This window comes from Cupressus sempervirens, chromosome 2 (assembly GCF_028749045.1).
Source record: "Cupressus sempervirens isolate cs-2001-9-10 chromosome 2, ASM2874904v1, whole genome shotgun sequence".
NCBI classification, from domain to species: Eukaryota; Viridiplantae; Streptophyta; class Pinopsida; order Cupressales; family Cupressaceae; genus Cupressus; species Cupressus sempervirens.
Genome location: NC_143119.1, coordinates 699,973,200 through 699,996,848, shown reverse-complemented (window position 1 = coordinate 699,996,848; position 23,649 = coordinate 699,973,200). Strand labels below are relative to the sequence as shown.

The following is a 23,649-nucleotide window of genomic DNA, read 5'->3' as shown; positions in this document are numbered from 1 at the left end:
TGCAACAAACAATCCACATCGTCTCCCATGAACAGTGCATCTCCTTAATAAAGCAGATTTTGCATTTTCCATCTATATTCAAGAGAGGAAGATTAATCTTCCTTTATAGCAATCAAAAGGGATTCATAAAGGGACACCACACTTCCAAAGTTTGGTCCCCCAATTTATCAAATAAAATAATTTTAGTGTAATAATTATGTATTATAATATAATTTTGATATAAAAATTGCAATTATAATATAATCACATAATACAACAATATACTAATCACAACAATCAATATAATTATTGTATCACAGAAACAATATTATCACAACCAAAATGTTATCTATGTTGGCCGAAAGGAATCCATTCCACCAAACTAGTACAATCTTCTACAGTAAGTGAAATATTTTCAAATCATTACCATAATACTAACATCATCCACATAGGCATATCAATATATGGGCAATAATTGAAGTTAATCTTATTAATATGCCTATTGACCACACAAGGCAAACTTACAATCAACAAACAGCTAGTGGTATGGTCTAATGCATCCACAATTACTTTCATCCAACTCAATTACTTTAAGCAAATTCTAAAATTAAGCATTTCGAAGCAAATGCTAAACTAATAAAGGAATGTATGGAGTCATGCAACACTCCAAAATATTATGGGAAGTAATTGGTAAAAATATTTGCTTGTTATTAATAGAGATCAAATGATCAATATATACAAATGAATAAACGACGATCGTCAAGAATAGAAACGTTTTCCTCTAGCTAACAGATAACTAACAGCTAACTAAATATTAGAAAGATTCTGATATTTACAATAATTTACAATAGATAACCATTAAATAGAAATAGAAACTATCTCTTGTCTTAATACAAAAAGGTCATAAGTATTCACTGTGCAAACACAACAATGAATATGGAATAATTTCAGCAGTATATTAGCAACAATTCTCTAACAAGTCTCTCTTACAAATGATTGGAGCAGGCCTTATATAGGGAGCTCTAGTACACTAAATGACCTAGATTTAACCATGATTGATCGCCCATATTTCTCCACCAAATCCCTAATCAGGGGTTTCACAGCTACAACCAACAAACATTAAATGCTAACCCAATTGCATTAAAGCGCCACCCTTGTGGGCCAATAAGAAAATTATATAGCTTTTGAGAACTAATATGAAAATGGGATAGGTATAATACACTAGATTAAGGGCACCAACCAATGAGTCAATCAGAAATAAAGCACCAATCAATGAACCAAAGAGAAAATTAAATGCCACATGGGCTTATTTCTCCGTTTGCAAATTCAACGAATCTGGACATAATGTTGTTGAGCCTATCCATTGGGACCCTTGGTGCATTCTGTAATCTCCAACTCAGCATCACATGTGGCCAAGGTCTTTTCCCAATCAAGTGCATTGCCATGGCAAGTGGCTTTGAATGATGCACTACTTCTCAGTTGTCTCCTCGTGATGATATTAGCATCATTGAAGTAGATAGCCTTCATCTTTCCTCTCAGGATTTCCAAATTCACTGTGTCTTCTTTTCTTTCTTTGAATTGAAATGGTATTTTTATTGCTTCAAGAATCTCATCATGGACAATACCATCAATTAATGTCTTCCATTTCATTTGCCTCTATTACTTTTCCCTTTTCCTATATGAATACTAGAGATTTCCTTTATGTTTGCAATTGTGGTATAGTGTTATCCTTGATGGATTGGAGTTCTTCACAAATTATGCATAAAGCTTGAGTTCTTGCTTTGAGGGATGCAATCATCTTCTAATTTTTCATTAACATAGGAAAAAAAGTATGCTTCATTGGCACTTCTTGGGAGTAGCCTTTTGTAAAATCCTCACAATCTTAATGGCAAATGCATCATTGAATATTTTGAAGTGTGGGTTGTTGTGGAGATGTAGTTATGCATAGCATTCAGGTACAAACTATTGCTTGCTTTCGTTCCAACTTGACCCAAATGACCCAGTCATGGATATCTTAACATCATTACTATTGTATAGAACGAATATTAACTCACAAAGAATGTCCTTGTTGATTCTAGCATTCTCAATTGAAGATCCAAGTTGTCACTGATAATCTTGGCTCAGTCGAACATCACTTGTCCACTTGAAATCTTATCCATAAATGGAACATGCATGGTTCATAAATTCCACCTTGAGGGATCCCAATTACTCTACTCAAGATGATGATAAGATTGTGATAGTCCTCTTGAAAATCTGATTTAGATAGCTTTGGAAACCTTCAGTGGTGCTTTCTTGGCTCAAGTAGCCTTTTGTTGCTAATAGTGTCAGGATAATCATCGTGTTTGTCATATTGTTGCTTTAAGACCTGATCTTGCTGATGCAGACACTCGCCTCATGATGTGTAATGTTGAATGTTTCTTCAATTGCTCTCTTTGTGAGTGTTACCAATATCTTATCTTGCCCATAACAAACTGATCTTGTTTGAGGATCATAATGCCTAGCACATTCTATTATCAACTCCATGCACTGCATCGTTGGTGAAAGAGCCGCTACTTGAACTACTCCATTCCTTATCATCTTCTTTGCCACCTTTGAAAGGGTGCCTTGAAACATTTGATCTATAACATGTACAGTGTTGACTCGTCTGAGGTTCATTTCTCCTATCTTTCTGTATTTTGAAGGAAATCCAGACTCTGGTAACATCTCCTTGGTATCTTGATTCAATTGGGCTTGCCTATCCTTCCTTAGATTCCCAGTCTTAGGCTCCAACATTCATAACCTACACAAAACATCATCCATAATTGAACTTTGAAATTCTTTGCTTTTAAAGATTGAGAATCGAATGACAAGGTATTAAAATTCAAAACGAAGGCTATTCGTGAGCAGTCTTTCAATATTTCACCTTGGAACTTCTCCATTTTATCCTAAAATCTAATATGTAAATGAAAGCATATGAATCCAACACTAAATTTTTACTTTCGTCCAATTAATTTTGAACTCTCCAAGAAGTAACATCTTTTGCCAAATCTCAACCAGATATCTTATATGCTGATTTCAGAATTTCAGTGCTTTTAAGGCCAAATTCTGATATGATCTGCCTTTAAATTCCGATTTCTTGTTACCAGACATGCAATTTGAAGCACTTAGTTTCTGATGTTCTTGAAAATAATAAGGTTCACAGCCTTGTATTGGTCTTGCTAAGATATGAAATTCAGATGTCTTTTCCAAAATTGAACTGCTGTTATGAAATTTGCTGTGTTTAGATCAGGTCTGCTCTGCTTGTATTTAAATTTCTTGCCGTGTTTATTTTGTAATGAAATGAAATGTTCTTTGCTCCTCTTGTATAGGCAACTTAAAGTGAAAGGTCATGTCTCCTAAAGAATGCTGACTTCCCTAGGGAGAATAAAATGTTTTTAAGGATTTTGAAATTTCCATTCTTTATAGCCTCTAATGCAAGCCGACCTGGTTTGAATTCAAGTCTTCTTTGATAAAAAAACATTTTTCTTCCTATGGAATGATCAATTCTCACCTTTTTATGGACCATGGAGGCAGGTTTAAGGGGTTAGGTTATAACCCCTCAAAAAGACGGCAGGATTTTTTGGTGCTTTGACCACAAATGGACAAGAGGGGGTTGAAATCTGACCCCTCTTTGTCCAAGCATGGACAAGAAGAGGTCAGAATCTGACCCCTCATTGTCCAAGCCTGGACAAGAGAGAATCGGAATCTGACCCCTTCTTGTCCCTCCCTCATTACCAAGCTTTGGATCTTAAGTTCATTCCTTACTCTCAATTACACTTCAACTTTGATTTCACCTTGATGTATAGGTCTTGATCAAATTCATCCCAATTGGTAACTTATGATTGGCTATTTTCATTTTGCCAAGGATCCAATTTTCACATTTTGTTGTTCTCTGGCCTGTCAAATCTGATCAATCTTGGAGAAAAGCTGTTCTCTAGCCTTGACTTTACCTCTTTCAATGCCATCAAGCTCATAGAATGGAATGTTTTCTTCTAATTAGTTGGCGGAAACTTTGATGTTTTCATCCACAAGTGGATAAGAAGGTGCCAAAACCTGACCTGCTTCTTGTCTACTCATCATGGACACGCTTACATTGTCTTGCAAAGTGGTGAACATCGCTCTCCTTTATACACCTTTCTCATCTTGTTCATCATTTTCTCTTCATTTCCTTTTGATCGATGCCCCCAAACTTCATTTTTCATTCTCAAATCAACCGTATAGTTGCATCCTCCAAGTTGACTTTTTCTTTGGCAATTGTCTAGATTTATCTTTTCTTCATCTCAATCTATGAGTGTGTCTCGCATGCTTCTCCGTCTTGACTTGTCACCAAGTGCTTTCCTTAACCTTGTTTTTTTAATTCAACTCCATTCTCGCTAGGTGACAAGACTTGGCTTAAAACTCTGATTTCACTCAAACAAGTTCTAGACCACCAACTCAATACATCTTATTTCCGGCCTAAGAAACAAATTTTATACCTATGAGATTGCTTGGTTTGGCTCCAAGATGGGCTAAAAGTTGCTCAATTTCGTCTCTTTGGCTTAAAGATTTCCAAAATTGCTCCTAAACAAAGATAAACTAAGCCCCAACTCCTATTGCCAGGCAAAGAAGAGGGGTCCTCATTTACAATGGGGCAATGGTGTGAAGACCTCACAACAGGTCCTGTTTTTGATTTATCACTTGTAGAATATTTAGTTCATGTGATCAGTGAAAAACATCTTGTTGTAGGGAAGCTATGTGAAGAAGGTTAGACGGGGCATTTTAGGTGTATCAAAGTGGAGTAATTGTTTCTTTTTATGGGGATTTCATTAAGTTGGACAGAAAGAGCAGCCTTGTAATATCTACAAAAAATTGCATAGAGATTGAGGGAGTCAATTCTTGCTAATGAACATTGACCTATTACCAGTTTTAATATTTTGTGGTGGTAGAAAATAAATACGAAGATATTCTTAAAAGAGAGTGTGTGCAACAAATGTATAGGAGAAGCCTAAGTGACATCAATAAATATATTTTTGATAGTTGAGTTAATGTGGTCTGATGTAAATTGATTCCTTAGGATTAGCAGATAGGCAAACTGTATTTTTGAATTTTAGGAATGATTGCAATAGCATAGTCTTTTGAGCGAAAATGTATACATGTTTGCTAAAAGTTGAGAGGTAAAGAGTTAAATTAGGATATGGTGCCTTTTTAGGAAGGGATATTAAGTGGAAGATGTGTGATGATTAGTGAGGCATGATAGAAAAGATAGATCTGTTGGGAAATAGTTCTTAGAGGGGATCCATACTCTTGTATAGGCATTTTTAGTTTGCAGATATAATGTTGTTGTATATTTAAATATAATTTTGCCATGTATTTTCATGCGTATGATCAATTGTAGACGATTTCCTCCTTAATTGTCTATGGTGTTGGAAGAAGAATATTCAATGAGTTTGGTTTTAGGGCAAATCATTGTTGTGCTCATGACAGACAATGCTCTGTAGTAGTATATCTTTGTTTTTCTGTTTCCCGTGTAGTCATTCCTAATTTCCTGTCACACTTATGTGTAAAGTGCATAGTTTATGAGATTGTTTGGTTTTAGTGCAAATCATTGTTGTGCCCATGGGAGACTACGGTCTATAGTAGTATGTCTTTGTTTTCTCTGTTTCCCATGTAGTCATCCATTAATTCCCGTCACACTTACGTGTAAAGTGCATAGTCTATGAGATCGAGGAAAGATTGATTGTTGAATAGGAATTTGAGCAGTAGGTTCGGTAAAGTTTAGTCGAGGAGAAGGCCATTAGAAAATATGTCAAGTCAAAGCTATCTGATGGGTCTGCAATACAAAATATCTAAAAGGGGCATGTGGCAGAGACATTGCATTTTCATTTCATGCTCTGTAGTAGCATATCTTTGTTTTTCTGTTTCCGATGTAGTCATTCCTAATTTCTTGTCACACTTATGTGTAAAGTGCATAGATTATGAGATTGTTTGGTTTTAGGGCAAATCATTGTTGTGCCCATGAGAGACTGTTCTCTATAGTAGTATGTCTTTGTTTTCTCTGTTTCCCATGTAGTCATCCATTAATTCCTGTCACACTTACGTGTAAAGTGCATAGTCTATGAGATCGAGGAAAGATTGATTGTTGAATAGGAATTTGAGCAGTAGGTCTGGTAAAGTTTAGTTGAGGAGAAGGCCATTAGAAAATATGTCAAGTCAAAGCTATCTGATGGGTCTACAAAATATCTAAAGGGGGCATGTGGTGGAGACATTGCATTTTCATTGCAAATTTAGTCAAAGAGGGTTCTAAATTCAGCGGTAATTGTAGCACCCAAGTTAGGGGTTGTGGTACATGTTTCTTTATAATTTAAAGAAATATTTCTTCCTATATATAATACAAAGCCCACATATTTATTTGGTTGCTTATGAGGTGGCCAACAATAAATCTATCATAATTAAAGGGGTAACCTTAGTTGCGGGTAAAGAGAAAACTTATGGAGATGTGGCAGATAGATTGATTGATATAGGCTGGAATCATTGCAATGATATATTTTGTACTTGGCCAAGATTTCGATGGGCTGGTAAGTACAAAAGTGAGTGGATTTACGTTGTCTAGTCAAGATTCAAGCTTAGCTGTTTTACGTTGTCTAGTCAAGGGGCGAAGGAGGATGACATAAAGGCAGTAAGAGCAAAGAAGTTAAAACAGAACGAGCAGAAAGCAGAAGGTAGTGGGAGACACAAAATTACTATATTTGGTGAGTGAAAGTCTTACTGTTCTGGTGGAGACAGAATCAACTACAATCATCACAACCCTACTGCTCCCTGGTTTTATCCATGTTTCTGATGTCATCCTTCCTATCTCTTATGTATGATAAATGCAGACTTTATCTTTGCTACATAGGCAAAATAAAACTTTGCCAAGAGTAAAAGTGGGGTTTTGTATCTTCTCTTTGTGTCTGATCCATTGGATGTTAATTGTCCTGAAACAAAATGAGTCAAAATCCAACTTACTAGATTTTTCATGCTACTTGACATTGCTGACAAGTTCATGAATGTGATTGTCATGACAACTTCCAGATGTATTTAACAATCATTTTCGGTGATTGTCATGATTCTAATGCTTATTTTGAGATTGCAACAGTTCTTCTTGTGTTCTTACAAATCAGGCTGATCTGAGTTCTTTTGAAGTGGCAATAATACACAACTGTGTATGGGGTTTTCTGTCTCTGGTTGTGGCATCTGCATTTTTTATGCCTTTCCAAATAAATATTTCGTCATGCTTAGTTTGAGATTGGTCCGTTTTTTCTTGTGTTCTTACAAATCAGGCTGATCTGAGTTCTTTTGAAGTGGCAATAATACACAACTGTGTATGGGGCTTTCTGTCTCTGGTTGTGGCATATGCATTTTTTATGCTTTTCCAAATAAATATTTCTATAAAATTGTATCAATATTGTTTTGATTTTGGTATATATCAGGGATGTAACATGATAGCCTTGCATTTTGTACCGAATTTTCATGGAATTCTGAACAGATCAATCCGGGAGATTCTGTCATGGATCTGAGGCAGTTTCTTCTTGATGCCCCAGAAACCTGCTTTTACACTTGCTATGACCTGATTATGGTTATGAAAGATGGGTCCCGTCACCAGCTTGCAGATTACTTTGAAATTGGAGATGTTGGTGATATTACTACAGGAGGCTGTTCTCTGGAAATGGTTACAGGTATATTACCCAAGTTCTATTGTATTAATGATTATTGTCACTTTGAGTTACATGAACATGTTTTCTAGATACTTGCAAACCTGATAGCTGTTACAATTTTTTGGTATTTAAGAAGAATGACACATTTTTCTGTATTCTGTTATCCAGCCTTGTATGACGACCGGTCTGTAAGATCTCATGTACGCCGTGTAAGAGATCTTATTTCTACATCTACACTTCACTCATCACTGTCAACTTCATTTGCTATGGAGTATGAAGCTACTCGAAGTTCATCTGGAGGTATGGAGTACACTAAAAAGCATTGTACTTTAAAGCTTATATTCTTATCAGTTCAGTGTACTCTTTTATGCTATTGGTGTTTGGAACGTCTTAACTACCTTGACTTTCTTTTATTTTTTGTTCTTAACCCCATTCCACTTATCAATTTCAATTTGTCAAAGAATCTATCTTAAAGCTTGTACTCCTTTTAAATATTTCGTCTCTTGCGCTTTTTCCTCAAGCCTTAGATGATAGAACATGCTAGAACAGCTTTGAAATTTTTTTCTGGAATCTTGAGCTCTCTTTCATCCCATTTAAAAGAGGTTTAATAATTATGAAAATTAAGTTTTACCATCCAAATATATTATTTCTCAGAGATATTTTGTTATCTGTATTTGGTAGGCTAGAGAAAATAACGGTGTTGGAAAGGATAGAGGTTGGGCTCTGAGGACTGCCCTATAGATGGTAGGGAGTGGGCTCCCTAGATTAGAGGTAGGACGAGAGAAGAGTCTGCAACTGTTTAGGATCTAGGAGGTGAATCCCTGTTATACATTACCCTTCCCTTACATTTACATGCTGAGCCCTCCTACTCACTGGGGGACACGTCTTACATTCTGGTAGTAGCACACAGATGTATCCTGTGATGAGAGACACCCCTACCTGTGTCACCTTACGTCTCCTTGGAAAAGCCCTAAATCTCAAATGGAAAAAAAACTTAATATGTTCTGAGATGTGTCGATTGATTGTTGTATTCACAACAGTCAGTGTCTTAGTATGTGAATATTAACCAGTAATGATTTAAGAGTGACGAGTTGGAAGGAAGAAGACAGTGGAGTGACAATCTGAGTCTGAGAGCGAATCACAAGGGCTAGGGGTGATGATGTGCCTAATAATAGGAACAACTATCTGCACTCTTGAGTGTTGACAATGTCTGAGCAGAAGGGTCATTGAGATAGTCTGCGGAAGGGGGGGCGGTGTAGGCACATTAACATCTTTTGTTTTTCATTTTAGTTTTTCGTCTGTAGTTTGAAATTTCTTATTTCTGTTTTGAAAGTTGTTTAAAAATTTGAACGTTAAATTGATATTGTTTAATATTTGGAAGTAAAGGATTTATTTATAATATATACACAGAAATAAATTACAGAGGGACCAAGAGATGCATCATAGCAGGCAACAAATAGCTTTTGATGGCACAGACATGGCTAGGAGGATCACATGACATGGGATGCATTGGGACCTTCAGTTCAGAAATGCTGCATGCGAGCTGGAAAATGACTTAGCTGAATATCTTTACTGGTCTTTTAAACTGCTAGATGATTCAACTTTCTAGGAGTCTAATGCCATCTGCAGAAGGGGGGACGGTGTAGGCACATTAACATCTTTTGTTTTTCATTTTAGATATTTGTCTGTAGTTTGAAATTTCTTATTTCTATTATGAAAGTTATTTAAAAATTTGAACATTGAATTGATATTGTTTAATATTTAGTAAGTAAAGGATTTTTTTATAATATATACACAGAAATAAATCACAGAGGGACCAAGAGATGCATCATAGCAGGCAACAGATAGTTTTTGTTGGCACAGACATGGCTAGGAGGACCACATGACATGGGATGCATTGGGACCTTCAGTTCAGAAATGCTGCATGCCAGCTGGAAAAGGACTTAGCTGAATATCTTTACTGGTCTTTTTAACTGCTAGATGATTCAACTTTCTAGGAGTCTAATGCCAGTTATCATGATAAAAATTTCAAAAAATATGGAATCTAGAGTAAGCAATATCCAGTGAAGGGTGGCTAATCAGGGTGGTTCTAAGTTAGACCATGGGATTCCAATTTTTGAGCAGATTAAGTTCCATTTTGGAGAGCTACATTGGATTTTACTTATTTTGTAACTGGGTTTTGGTCAAAAGCTGAAAATTGTTTACTATGCAATAACTCTGCAAAGTTATGAAACATTTGAAAATATATAATTTTCTAAGATATTCTCAAAAAACACACATACACACTGAATTTGTATAGAAATTACTGAGTTCTGTCATATGCAAATCAAAGTTTGAGTTAAATACATTTCATAGCCCTAATTTTTTTTGTAGTGCAACTTCTGAATACAAGTGTTCAATACTACTGACCACAAAACAACTGGAATCTGAATACATATTAAGTTCAAGTTTTGGTATCGATGAAAATTAGAATCATAAATCTTGTCTATGACTAAAGTTCAAAAAAGTTTATTATGGTTTTGTGGATGTTGCTGAAGTTGATGGCACAACTGCAATATCTTCAATAGGTGCCTCAACAGGTGAGGAAACTGCCTTTGCTAACTGACCAACCTCACCTTCTGCCTCCTCATGTGCTGCCACTTTGAACTCTCATTCAGCTACCTCCCTCTCCAACTCAGCTAAGTGATTGTGGTTAAAGAATGGATCCACATCAATGTTAGCATCATCAGGCTCAAAATCCAATCTGCTGAATCTGGATTAATGTCATCCAGGTCAAGTGGCTTCATTTGAACTCTGCCCCTGTTAATTTTGAAGGATCGATTTCTGCAAATGTAATAACACTGCCCTAAATTTCTGTGTGTTCCAAATGCAGATTGAATGTTATATAAATATTCATAGAAGAGACATGTCTCGTTAAGAGACACGTCTCTATGGTAATTATTAAATTAATCATCAATTAGACAATATTAACATACATATATATGTGTTAATATTAACAATATTAATTAATATAAGTACATATATGAGGGTTTGTCTAAATGATGATTAACCAATAACCATAGAAGGATTATCATTAGGTCAATTCAATTTAATTGAAGCTAAAACATCAACACTCCCTCTCAGCTAGGGAGGATTGTTATAGAACACATTATGCTCTCAAGCATATAGAAAGATATCATCTCAATATGATATTCTTGGAATGATATATTCAATGATATATTCAAAGATATCAACATATATCCATCAACTTAGATATTATCTTTCAATATCATCCAAAGTATGATTTAACAAGAAATATTGACCAAATGATATTCATCATAACTTATATTCTCTTAGTATGTGCACCAACATTATGTTCATGATGCCTACCATAAGAATATGTTATATTCTACATGGATATGGGTTGCCTGATCTCCGACACACTCTGAGACAACAACTAAATGTAGTCTATCAGATAACAGTCACGATCTCAAGGACAACAACTTAATGTAGTCCATCACGACGAGTATCATGATCTCCAACACATTTCAGGTTAGCAACTTAATATAGTCTATCATGATATGTTCGTTATCACGATCTTCGACACATTCCGGGACACCAACTTAATGTAGTCCATCATGATAATAGGTCAAGCCATTGTTAAGATCGTCACCTTACAAGAGTGACCTCACAAATTGAACTACATCAATTAAAGATCATCACCTTTCGTGACATAATCCACATATGCAAATTAGTAACTCATGCTATCCACCATGAACTAAGTCAAAGGGTGGATACACCATAGCTGCTCCTAGAGGGTGGAACAAGGGCTTTCACCTCAAACTTCTCTCTCATAAAGAAGAATGTATTACGTGGAATTTCACCTCAAATTTCTCCCTCTCGATCTATCGACTTTTTTGTTCAAGGTTGCTTCCTCCCTTTGAATCTGATATCAACCTTCTAACCTCCTCGTACAAGGTTGCCTTTGATAAAGTGTCAGACTCCCTCTCTTTTCCAAGGTTGCCACTAATGAACTGTCAGACTCTCTCTTGATATAGAAGGATACTCATAATCTAAATCATTAAAGATATTCACTTCAGGAGCCTCACTTTATCTGACGTGATCATCAAATGACTAATGAGTTCTAGATTAAAACTTCTTTGAAACTATTGTCATAAGATAGAGTTCTCCACAATATTTGGTAGGATGCCTAATGTACTATTCTTCTTTTCCTACAACAACACCCACAAAGACAAGAGAAAAGATTGTCAATGTTTGGTAGCTTTAGTTGGATAAACTTTTGGACTAAACTGAAGTTACATATATGTGATACATTTATACACAAACAGATATATACACACACACACACACATATATATTTCTGTAGTTGATTAAATAATAAATTATATATATGATATATTGTATATATATACACACACACATACACACACCATTTTAATGAATAGACATGTCCCATGAAGGGATATGTCTCCTCTTGATTTATTATCAATGTAACATACAATTTTTCACTAACTAGTTTAAGTATTAACTAACTGATTTTCTAACTCTATTCACATGACTAAGATTTTCAACAACTGATTAAAATTGAAATAAAATCTAATGCTGATTTATGTAACGTTACATTAGCTAACTAAATCTACTGAAGTAATTATCAAACGTATTCATTTAACTACTTCTAGTTATTCATCCGAAAATAAATAGCAGATATTCTTGAAAGGAAATACAATTCAAGATCAATTAACTTCTTTAACGAAATAACTAATTATGAAATAGAATGACTTTCATTTAGAAATGAAATAACTAACATACAGAGGCTAAAAAACATACAAATTATTTTGTGAAGCTTCTTTTATCGGTTGTCCAAGCCCTGGCTTTGGTGAGAGGAGAAGTATTGACATAGGCTTAACCTCCCAATCGCGAACCATTACTTATCCCCACTTATTTTAATTTAATAGAACGACCCTCCCTACCCCAAGGTCGGGCTTGGGATATTCATTAATCCAGCCATCAAAGTATCCAGGTGGGTTGAGGTCCCAACAGTTATTCGACAAAATAACTGAAGCGTCTAGACCATCAACATAGATCACTTGCTCTGGCAAATCTACCTAATTCCACCCTGGCCAAGGATTTCAAATTGTGGGTTTACAACCCGATCTCCACCACTAGGCTTGACAACTTACTTCATGAATGGAACATGCATGAGCTATTGCATTATTTATTATCATGTTATTATCTTATTTTGATAACGTTCTTGTTTATTGTAGATTCTTTGCACCTCGTCACCTATTTCAGGCCATCAAGCTAATGACTCCCTAGTGCTATCAGACTATATTCACTATGATACTTCACACCTTCTTCACCATATTCGGGCATTTCGCCTGGTGAAATCCTAGGTGTTCACTTATTTAAAAATGTATATATGTAAATCAAGTTGTATTTGTTTTATACTGGAATGGAAACAATTCCGATTGGAACCATAATGAATTCAGAAAAATTATCATTTCACATGTAAAGAAGACGGCAATATTATATGCTTAATTCAGTACAAGGAAGTCTTCAGACTTTATTTATCAATGCTATAATATTTCAATAGAAAAAGGATAGGTTAAAGAGATATACAACAGCCTTATTTCTTAAGCCAAGGACATAGCTTCTTATGCTATTACAAAGGAAATCGATGAATAACAACGTCAGCTATTGGTATAAACTTATGTTCAATACTAAACAGGAAGAAAAAAGTGACAACGGTGTTACAGATTGTATAAAATCTTTACGTGACTTTGTCTGATTGTATAAAGCCTCGCGTGTTGGGATGAATCCGCTAACTTTATTGGAACCCGTGTCAAGTGACCTCAGTCGGCTTGCATAGTATGCACGTACGGAATGTCTCTGCAAATCAAGGGTGCTAATAGGGAGTTTTTGAAAGCTTAAGGAGCTTGAAGGCTAAGAGAAGGAAGATGGCCAATAGACGATTAAGGAGTTCCATAATAAAGAATGAGCCAAACCTTACGGCTACCTTCAGTTACAAGATCCAAATCAAAAGTCTTTCGAAACGGCTAAAAAGAAAAGAAAGAAAGGAGGGAAAAATGAGAAGGAAAAGAAGATGAAAGGTTTTAAATAATTAATATTTTTTTATATTTTTTATATTTTCTTAATTATGTTCATATGTACGTAATGGTAAGGTGGCATCGTTGGATTAATGTTTTTAATGTAATGGTGTCACTTTATTATTATTTACATATGATCATATCTGAGAATATACAATAATATTTAAATGATATTAATATTTGATAACTTTTGAAGGTAAGAACTTGTGTTTATATTACATTGTTTTATTATAACGTTTCACTTTATAGCTCATGCGGTTCCACTATGAAATATGTTGCCAAGTCCTAATAACCTTGCCAGGATAGTTTTAGGTCAAACCTATCGATTCTGGTGACTGAACCATATGACCATCCCCTTCCGATGACCTCGTTTTGCAATGCTTCCCCTCTCTCTCCAATCTTCATCCTGTAATCATTCAAAAACAGCATTCTCACCAAGACAACAATTCAAGATTTATAAATTGCTAATTAAAAATCATCAAGTGACTGTTAGGAATTTCATCAATGTCAAAATCGCTAACTTGTTCATCATATATGTACAACAACTATAATTAACTGACTCTATTTCACATGATCATGAATAAATTGATACAACAGCTAAAATTAACTAACTCACTTTCATAAGATAATTCTTTTTTTTTTTGATCGGTAAACGACCAAGGCCTTGAATGAATTTTATTAATTAAAAGATAAATTTCAACTTTCATACGATAATTAAATCGATACAATAGCTATAATTAACTAATTCAATTTCACATGATCATGAAGGAATAAGCAACGATTATAGCTAACATGTTATAACAACAACTATAATTAATTAATTCAATTTCACATGAATATGAAGAAATAATTTGGTTCAACGGCTATAATCAGTTTAAAATTTTAGGGCAAAATTTGGGATGTAAGAATCAATATAAATAAGAGATTGTTGCAAAGTCCAAAACACATACCTTGAACAGGGAGTGCCATTACACTTTCAACGATAAAAAAATCAACATGGTATCAGAGCTAGGTTGAAGTAGTGATGTCTTCTTCTCTTCTTGTCATCTAATTGTGTATATATATATATATAATGTTATATTACAATTGTTCAAGACTGGAGTGTGGTGAATTAATTTGAAATGGTAAGTCTACATAGCTTGTGATAATCACATTGGGAGTTATAGGCGTAAAATATTTGTGTTGCATAACCATAGTTACAGGACTTTGCGAGGCCGAGCTAGAGTCCACATTTTCGAGGCAAATGGCCTCTGAACTTGGACTCGACAGAGTCCTGGCGGAGTCACCTGCGAGTCCAAGGACTCTCCTGACTTAGAGTTCTAAGCTCTGGACTCCTGACAACATGACTCATATATTGCAAAAAATTGTATTTCATTTGATACAGTTCTGCAATTATTTCATTAGATTAACAAAAAAGAGTTATTTGTGAGATAATAGATATAGAGATTTCTGGAAGGTGTTTTTTTTCCAGTTTATGTTAATTCTGAAAATGATGTTGTGGTATGTCAGGAATTTATTAAGGATTGAATCTTAAACAATTCCTTGACCAATCTCAGATTATGGAGACAACAAGTTATAATGTTCTTATTTCAATCTTTTGGGTGTGTAGAAAATTATGTAGAAAGAATGCCAACTATTTGACAATATGCCTTATGCAGTTATGAATGCTTGAAATTGATTTTGACAAGCTTATTCTTAAGAAATTGTCCTTTCCCACCTCGCCCTTATGTATAGGACTTGACACCTTTGGAGTGGGATTATCGTGGTACTAGTACAATAGTATTCACTATTTAGTCAAGCAAGTAACGATGTCTTCTAAAACTAATCTCGAACTATATCCTTACATTACAAAAGCCAATGTTATCCTACAAATTTGAGAAGAATAGTTATAAACCAATATAGTCAGCTCCCAATCTGAAAATATGAACAACATTTGTCATATTATAGGAAATTTAATGTTTAAAGCTTCAAATGCCGTTAACCAAGTTATGGCAAATTACACAGTTTAATAGCCTTGCATCTCAAAATGAAGGATAGTTAACCCAAATTGAAGGCTCACTGTTAATATTTGTTACTATTTGGGTTTCATTACAAAGAAGTCACTTTCAACATTGTAGAGTTCAGTAATGCTGTACATATATGTTCAGATTTACATATATTTGTGTTAGAATTCTAGAATGATGTGGATGAGTTTTTCTTTTTTTTTTAGACCTATGTATTCATGAATGTTAGAACTCTCTAGCATTGTACCTAAAGTTATAAACTTTCAGACTTACATGTATATGTGTTGCTGGCTATGTCTTTGATCATTTTCTTGGCAAAAATTTGTAAGCTAACTATAACTGTTATTAAAAGACTTTTACTGTTAAAGGTTGTGTTTCACCTAGCAAATTGATAGGCATACTTGAGAGCCCTGTTGTTGTCTACAATGCGCACATAAGCTGTATCAAGCATATTTCTCAATATCTAAGTCTTCCATGACTTATCTTAGGCATATTCGTAGGAGGGCATTGGCTACTATGAACCTTAGTCTTCTACACTCTAGCTGATATTTTGATATATGTTTTGAACTTTTGATTCCATGGATTTCATATATTGTAGACATTTGACAGTGACACTATATTTAACTTTATATTATGTTATTCAGTTTTTTTCCTTTAGAAATACGCTTTTATACTTATGTGATCTATGCAAAATTGTGTATGAGTGTTAAGTAGCTTCTATTTATCTCAATTATTGTGTATTTGATGTTAATTGACTAAATGATGCATGAAACAATCTTTAAATCCTTAAAAATCTTTGGATTTCATGGGTTTTTCGATTTTCTGAGTCCTTGCCGAGTCTTGGTCGAGTTCGGTCGCTGAATCCGAGCCCAATTTTGACTTTCCGAGTTAGAGGCGAGTTCGAGTGCCGTAACACTGTGCATGACATCTCCGAAGCACCATGTTTCCTTGCATCAGTGGAAATATTTGGTATTCATGAGGAGGTGTTACAATCACACTGCAAATTGCTTTATCTAGAATCTTCATGCACTGTCAGCTATATCTCTATGGGCTTGAAATCTTCCTATTATAGTTGCTGCCATAGTTAGTATCTGTTTTAATGGAACTTGAATATTGCATTGTGCTTGGTTGGGAATCCATGACAATTGCAGTGAATGCAAGCATCAAGGCCAAAGCTTGTTTATGGGTGCTTTCTCATTATTTGCATTAGGCATTTTGAACAAAGAGATGAAAGTGAATGACACAAAATCATTGCAGGCCATCAAGATGGTTTGTTGCTGTTAGAACTTTCCCCTCATTGCTGATTGAGAGCATGTGACCAAATCGGAAGACTTTATGGGTAATCCTCTTTGTGGTTCCTAGAAAGAGACATCGGATAAATTACAATATCCACAAATATATTCGGGAGTGATAATCTAAACAATTTAACTAGATATGATTCTAGATTACGTGTCAAGGTCTCGAGTATCCACAATAGAGCATCACCTTGCTGGATGAATCTATAAAGAGCGGAGCCATGCTATTGATCCCTTTCAAAGGTTTCACTGTGTAGTTGTCAGATTAGTGGCAGTGACCTTGTCGAGAATCTTACTCAGATTTGCCTCTTCATGCTCCAGAATAGAGATCTTATGCCACAGAATCACGTCTACATATGGGAGGAATATGTTGTCCACGATGATGACTGGGACACAATCCATGGAAATTGATTCCATGATACGTGGACTCCATGGGGCCAACCTCAATGGGCATTGGCAGAACACAGACACAAAGAATATAATAGACATGTCATCAAAAGAGAAGAGAGTTTGAACAAAGGAAATCGTACTTAACTCATACAAGAGCGAACAAAAACAATTATAAGTGAATACCAATCGAATATCACAAGGAAAGAAAGTCTAAATTGCTCAACTCACCCTTCATTTTTATAACACGTAAATACCCATGAACACCAAATTTGAATTAACGGTAATTGCATGGAATGTGATCTTCGCATTAAGTGTGCCATGTATCCAAAACCTAGAATGTTATCATACTCACTTTCATCTATCATTGTGAACCATTGCCCACCATAAGTAAAGATAAATGTACCCAATAATGCTACATGGGGCATAGAAAAGAGTGATTGGATAAGATTATAACTAGCAAAGATAATGTTTAAGGGAAGAGGGACATACTGACAGTTAAATTACCCACCTATTGATTGATGTAAGATCCAAGACACCGGTCCTACTGATCTCATTAAGGTAAGTATAGGAGGTATATTAAGTTCCCTTTCTTTTACATTATTATTATATGGCAATAATAAGAATATGATAGCTATAAATATAGATAAATATGATAGCTATATATATATATATTTATTTATTTGTATACATGTATTTATATATGTATAGTTACATTTGAATTTATACATCCAGTTAAAATGATATTTAATAATTTGATATAATATTTGTCAAATATAAAGAGATTGATTACGAGAGTATGAAATATAAACATTGAATATTATGCTATCTTTTAGTTCTATTTTTGAAAATATAAAAAAAGAGAGTTATGTTGCAATCATTTATGTTATTGTTAGCAATAAACATGAGTTAAATTACTAACATCCTAATTAATGTCAAACATTCTTATTTATATTTTCAATAAATATGTAAGAGCTATGTGCCTTGATCTTTTCCTTCGAGAATGTTCTTGCAGGATTGATATAAGTTTCAGGGGGAGTCGAGGATATGTTTCAATTGATCTATGAACATCTTGATCATATCGGGTTCAGAGGGAGTTTGAGGCTCCATCAGAAGCATTATTGGATTAAGAGCTCAAAAGATTGATGATTTAGAGAGAGTTTGAGACATCCATTTGAAGGAGATATGATTTAGTCAACCTTTAGTGATCTCAATCTTATTGATTTAGACAGAGTAAATAACGTTGAGATGGATTCTACATTGATCAATAAATTATAGCAGTCATAAGGACTGTAATTTTTGAATATATCTCATTACTATGTGATTTTAATGGGCCTACCCCTTCTGTACTTCATGAGGAAATGACGACTTCCAAATGATGTCACTTGTATTTGTAGAAGTTATTGTAAAGTGACGATCTTACAATAACATGTATTATGAGATCTAACAAATTGAGTTTATGGTGAATGTCTCGCGTCTCAACATTCTGGAAGGCCATTACTCAAAGAGTACTTGGTGAATATTATTGATATTTTGGGAGGCCAATACTCTTGATATCAGATGTGATATCAAACCTTATTTTGAGTACTTGGTGAATATCATTGATATTCTAGGAGGCCAATACTCTTGATATCAAAACATTTGAGTAATTGGTGATATTCCAGGATGCCAATACTCATGATATCAAAATGGTGGATATCTTCTGATCAAAGATATACTTAAAATTTGTCATTCCTAAAATTAGCAATGGTGTAATATTTGTCTTGTGTTTATCCTCCCTAGCTAAGAGAGAGTGGTAATGTTCGGTAGCTTTAGTTGGAGAAACTTTGAGACTAAACTGAAGTTACATATATGTGATACACACACACACACACATATATTTCTGTAGAATTAAATAATAAATTATATATATGATATATTGTCAAACAATGGGAATGGAACATTGATTATTACTCCCCCCCACAATATAAAATTCCAAATTATATCGTTGAACAATTATAATGATTTGTTGATGACTGGCTTTGGAAACATCAGATCAATACTTGCACAATATATCGCTTGACATCTTGGTTCCCTCAATATCTTCTAACCTGCAATTTAACTTAATGCCCGGATTTTATGGATCACAGTGATATCTGCTGCTGGAATCGTGGATGTTGCAAGGTTTCTTTCTCATTCATATTTAATTTATGATTGCAACCTCCAATATCTTAATTGTGCCATTCAAATGCAATTACTTTTCAGTGGAACTGCTTCTTATATCTTTGCTGATTTATTCAAACACATTCTCCATATTATGATATATCTTTTGTCTTGAGAAAAGCTTCTGATTTGTGACCATGATCTCTATGGAATTTATAAACTGATCTAAAGAAGTAATGCAATTAGAATTCCCGTGATCAACCATCAGAGGACACATCTTCTAAATGGATTAAGCTTCTCCTCCATTTTATTATACACATTCTTTCGGTGCTTCCAGAGTGCTCGTTAACATAGCACTATATGAATGAATGCAATTTCGTACAACCTCTCTCCTTTCATAAATTTTTAATATCATTCACAAGATGCATTGTGAGACTGCCTCAAGCTTCCCAAGAATATGATAAAAAAGAACATCTCCTGTAGAAAATGTTGCAGTGAGGGTATATTCTCCCATTGCATTCTCCCAATACTCATTCAATGACGGCGAGTATCCTTCTTTAATCCATTCCTTTTCTTTTATAAAAATAGAAAAGTTTGTGCGCACTCTCAAAAGCTTTGTAGATGAGATTTCCTTGGTCAAGATTTGCATAAGCATCAAAGAGACCGTCTGTGATTGCAACAAGGATTCTGGATTTCGTGTAGTCAAGTGTTGACTCGTTGCATTATGGTTTGAACATCATCATTGAACAAGTCCAGTAAGTTGTCACTTTTCTCTCACGAGATATATCCAATTGGATGAATTCACAATCTCTAACAACACGACAGTAGTAGCTTTCATTTAAGATCTTTTTGAAATTTTGTAATTTATTTGGGGATGTTTCTGGCACTCATTATTCATATTGATGCTTTTGAGGCTCCAACAATTAATAGTTTCCTTTTATACCCACTTACTTATATGTGCATTTTTACTCCGACTTTCAAACTCTTAATATTTTATCCTTTAATCCCTTTCAAATTTACTCAAATATTCCTGCTTACTGCTCATGATCTCTATATAATAATATTATGTTCTTTGACCAAATGATTCCATCAATGATAAGTGCTTTTAAAAGTTGTTAAATATCCACGCAGGTCACTTTGGACTGGTGATATGGAATCGTGTTTTCCGTTCTATCAATTAATCCATATTTACTTTTGGTATACACTCCCTTTGATCCACATGGTTTGTTTGACATCATTGTATCGATGATCTTTGTCATTTTCTTCCTGTTCCATGTATTATTTTGGTTTATGCATTAATGGGATCTCCCTTGTGTTTATATAAATTTTTATATTTCTAATTTGTACAATCACTGCTGACTCTACTTTGTTGACCAGTGGGTTGACTTGCTTGGCCCATACTGCGAAGATCAAGTCCCCTTTTGTACTGGTCTAGATTTTCTTGTCTGCTGACATTCATGGAAACAACTTTGCTCTAGTATTTATTAAATTGTAATGTATCTAGCTTTAAAGATCCTTATATATTGTATCGACTGATGTCATTTTATATTTTGCTCGATGTGTGGGATTTTCAAGTGACATGTACGCTTGAGGATATCAGTATCCCTTATGGGGGTTGCTTATATTTATGGATAACTGAGTAATATTATTTTACTACCATTTTATCTCGTTCACCCTGTCCATTTGTTGTCTTCACCTTTATAATACATCCACTATCTTTTTTTAGTTTATAATGTGTCTGCCACACTTTTATGGGGCGGAGAATATATCTATAAGTTGTTTGTTGATTTTTGTGAGAGAGATCATCTTCTACCCGCCAATCAACCTTCATCCATGATTGATGGCTGCCTATTGCTTCTGACAATGTGTGAATGGTTGTTGCATAAACTTTGCTTATACTAGTTTATTTTTGCGCGTAGAGATAGTATTCATTGTGAACTCCCCTTTTTTCTTTCATTCTATTTATTTGCTAACCTTGCCCTGATACCATGTAAATTTGAAGGATCATTGTCTGCAAATGTAATGAAATTGCACTAAATTTCTGTGTTTCAAATGCAGACCGAATGTTATATAAAATGCATAGAAGAGACATGTGTCTCTATGGTAATTTATAAATTAATCATCAATTAGACAACATTAACATTAATATATATCTATATATAATATATATTTTATATCATATATATATATATATATATATATATATATTAACCAATAACCATGGAAGGATTATCTCTAGGTCAATTCAATCCGACTGGAGCTAAACAATAACGGCACCTAGTGCCCTCCTTTCATGAAATAGAACATTGTCACACATAGTAATGGTTGTTCAAGTGCTTTTGAGTCAATGTATTGCACTTTTTTTGTGTATGGCCTTAAAAGCACTCCACTGGTGCTCACAACCAAAAGCATCACAAGATTGAGATAATATGCAGACGGAAAGCCTTCGTTTTAGAATTTGTTAAAGGTTTTAATAAACTTATAGAATGAAATAAATAGTAAAAATAAAATGATACATGTTTTTTTTTACCTGGCAGCAGGGTTGCTCTTATACACGTGCAATCAATTCAAGAATACTATGGCCCTTCAGCCTTCTCATAAGTTTGCAACTCATCAAGTATGAGGTCTGGAAGGTTCTCATCATCAACTAGTCTTTGAGCATGTGTTGATGCCATCCTGAACCTTTGCAAGTACTTTGAAAGTAGGTGAGAAATAAATCTTGGGGTTAAAAAGTAGGCTGCTGCATGAATATGTTGATGGGGTTGTTGGTTCCATCTCTGATCATGTTTGGTCTTGTTAAACTCATTGTAATGCCGAATCTCCTCTTTAAAAGATACATGGCCTAACTTAGATACCCCATGGAATTCTTATCCCCATCTGCCATTCATAGAATCATAAATTTGTAATATTAGAAAATTAAGAAATTAGTCATTAATGGAATTTTGAAAACTCACATTAATGATCCACTCCACGAGTTTGGAATGTTCATAATAAAAATGGCCTTCACGACCTTTGCTTTAGGCTTCCTAGAATAATAGATTTTTCTCACAAGAATGTGCATTTAGGCTCGGCAATGTGGCTAGTATGCTTTGCAAAGTGAGTAAATTAGTGGCAAAATGTGTGACTCTTGATCTCATAAGATTGAGAATCTATGTGTGGTTATGACTTCTCCCTTTATCTTCAATCATATTCTTCATTCAAAATAGTTTCACTATGTCCTCAATGAGCAAGTCAAGGCAATGGGACACAAGTGCTCTAAAATAATGTTGGATGCCTAGCCTATAGAAGTTTGATGTTCACCACATATATGGCTGCATCATTTTCCACAATTTGAATGACATTTTGCAGTTACACTTCTATCACTTTCTCATCGAACATGTGGTCTCTTTGTTTTTCGCTGCATCAGAGGCATCAACCGATTTAGTGATCCCTCAAAGCAACTAGAAAGTTGATGAGTGTCCTATTCCTTTTTCGCTCTATTGGAGGTATCAACTGATTTAGTGATCCCTTAAAGCAACTAGAAATTTGATGAGTGTGCTATTCCTTCCATATGTCCACCCATCAGATATAATAATTCAACCATTCTGCTACTGAAGTTGTCTTTGTTCTTCCACTAGTCGACATGTGTTTTTGGCCCCATCCTGTAATACTGGTTTTCTCAACTCATGACAACTTGGGTTCCTTACCTGCAACAATTAATGCAGTGGTCAGTTGCTCCCAAGATTAACTAGAAGCAACATTGGATAGAATATTATTGTAGTGCCAAAATTTGATATATGCCAACAGGTGCCTAATGTTGCAATTCCTTTTTCCAGGACCTCTATATCAAGGTTGCATACGAAAGTGTTATAGGGGATAAAAACGTTAGACGTATGGATGCCCACCCCACATTTATGGATTGTGGAGAACTGAAATCTCCCACTGGGGCTGCCATTGCCTTTGCTATCCTCTTTTTATGTGCCTTCTTTTGCTCATACGCTGCAAGCATTGCTTTTGCCTCCCTCTCAACCTCTTCAAGACAACTGCCACGATGTAATATTCATTC

General features: G+C 34.7%; 1 protein-coding gene across 2 annotated transcripts in view; it reads left to right on the top strand.

Annotated features, from left to right (window-relative positions):
• The window catches only part of NOXY38 (tetratricopeptide repeat (TPR)-containing protein), a 171,534-nt gene that overhangs the window by 16,152 nt on the left and 131,733 nt on the right, over positions 1 to 23,649 (top strand). For both annotated transcript variants that reach the window (XM_089815084.1, XM_089815083.1), the window contains exons 4-5: positions 7,502 to 7,691; positions 7,839 to 7,970. In XM_089815084.1, the coding sequence (XP_089671210.1) occupies positions 7,502 to 7,691; positions 7,839 to 7,970 (322 nt within the window). The remainder of the gene's footprint in view (positions 1 to 7,501; positions 7,692 to 7,838; positions 7,971 to 23,649) is intronic.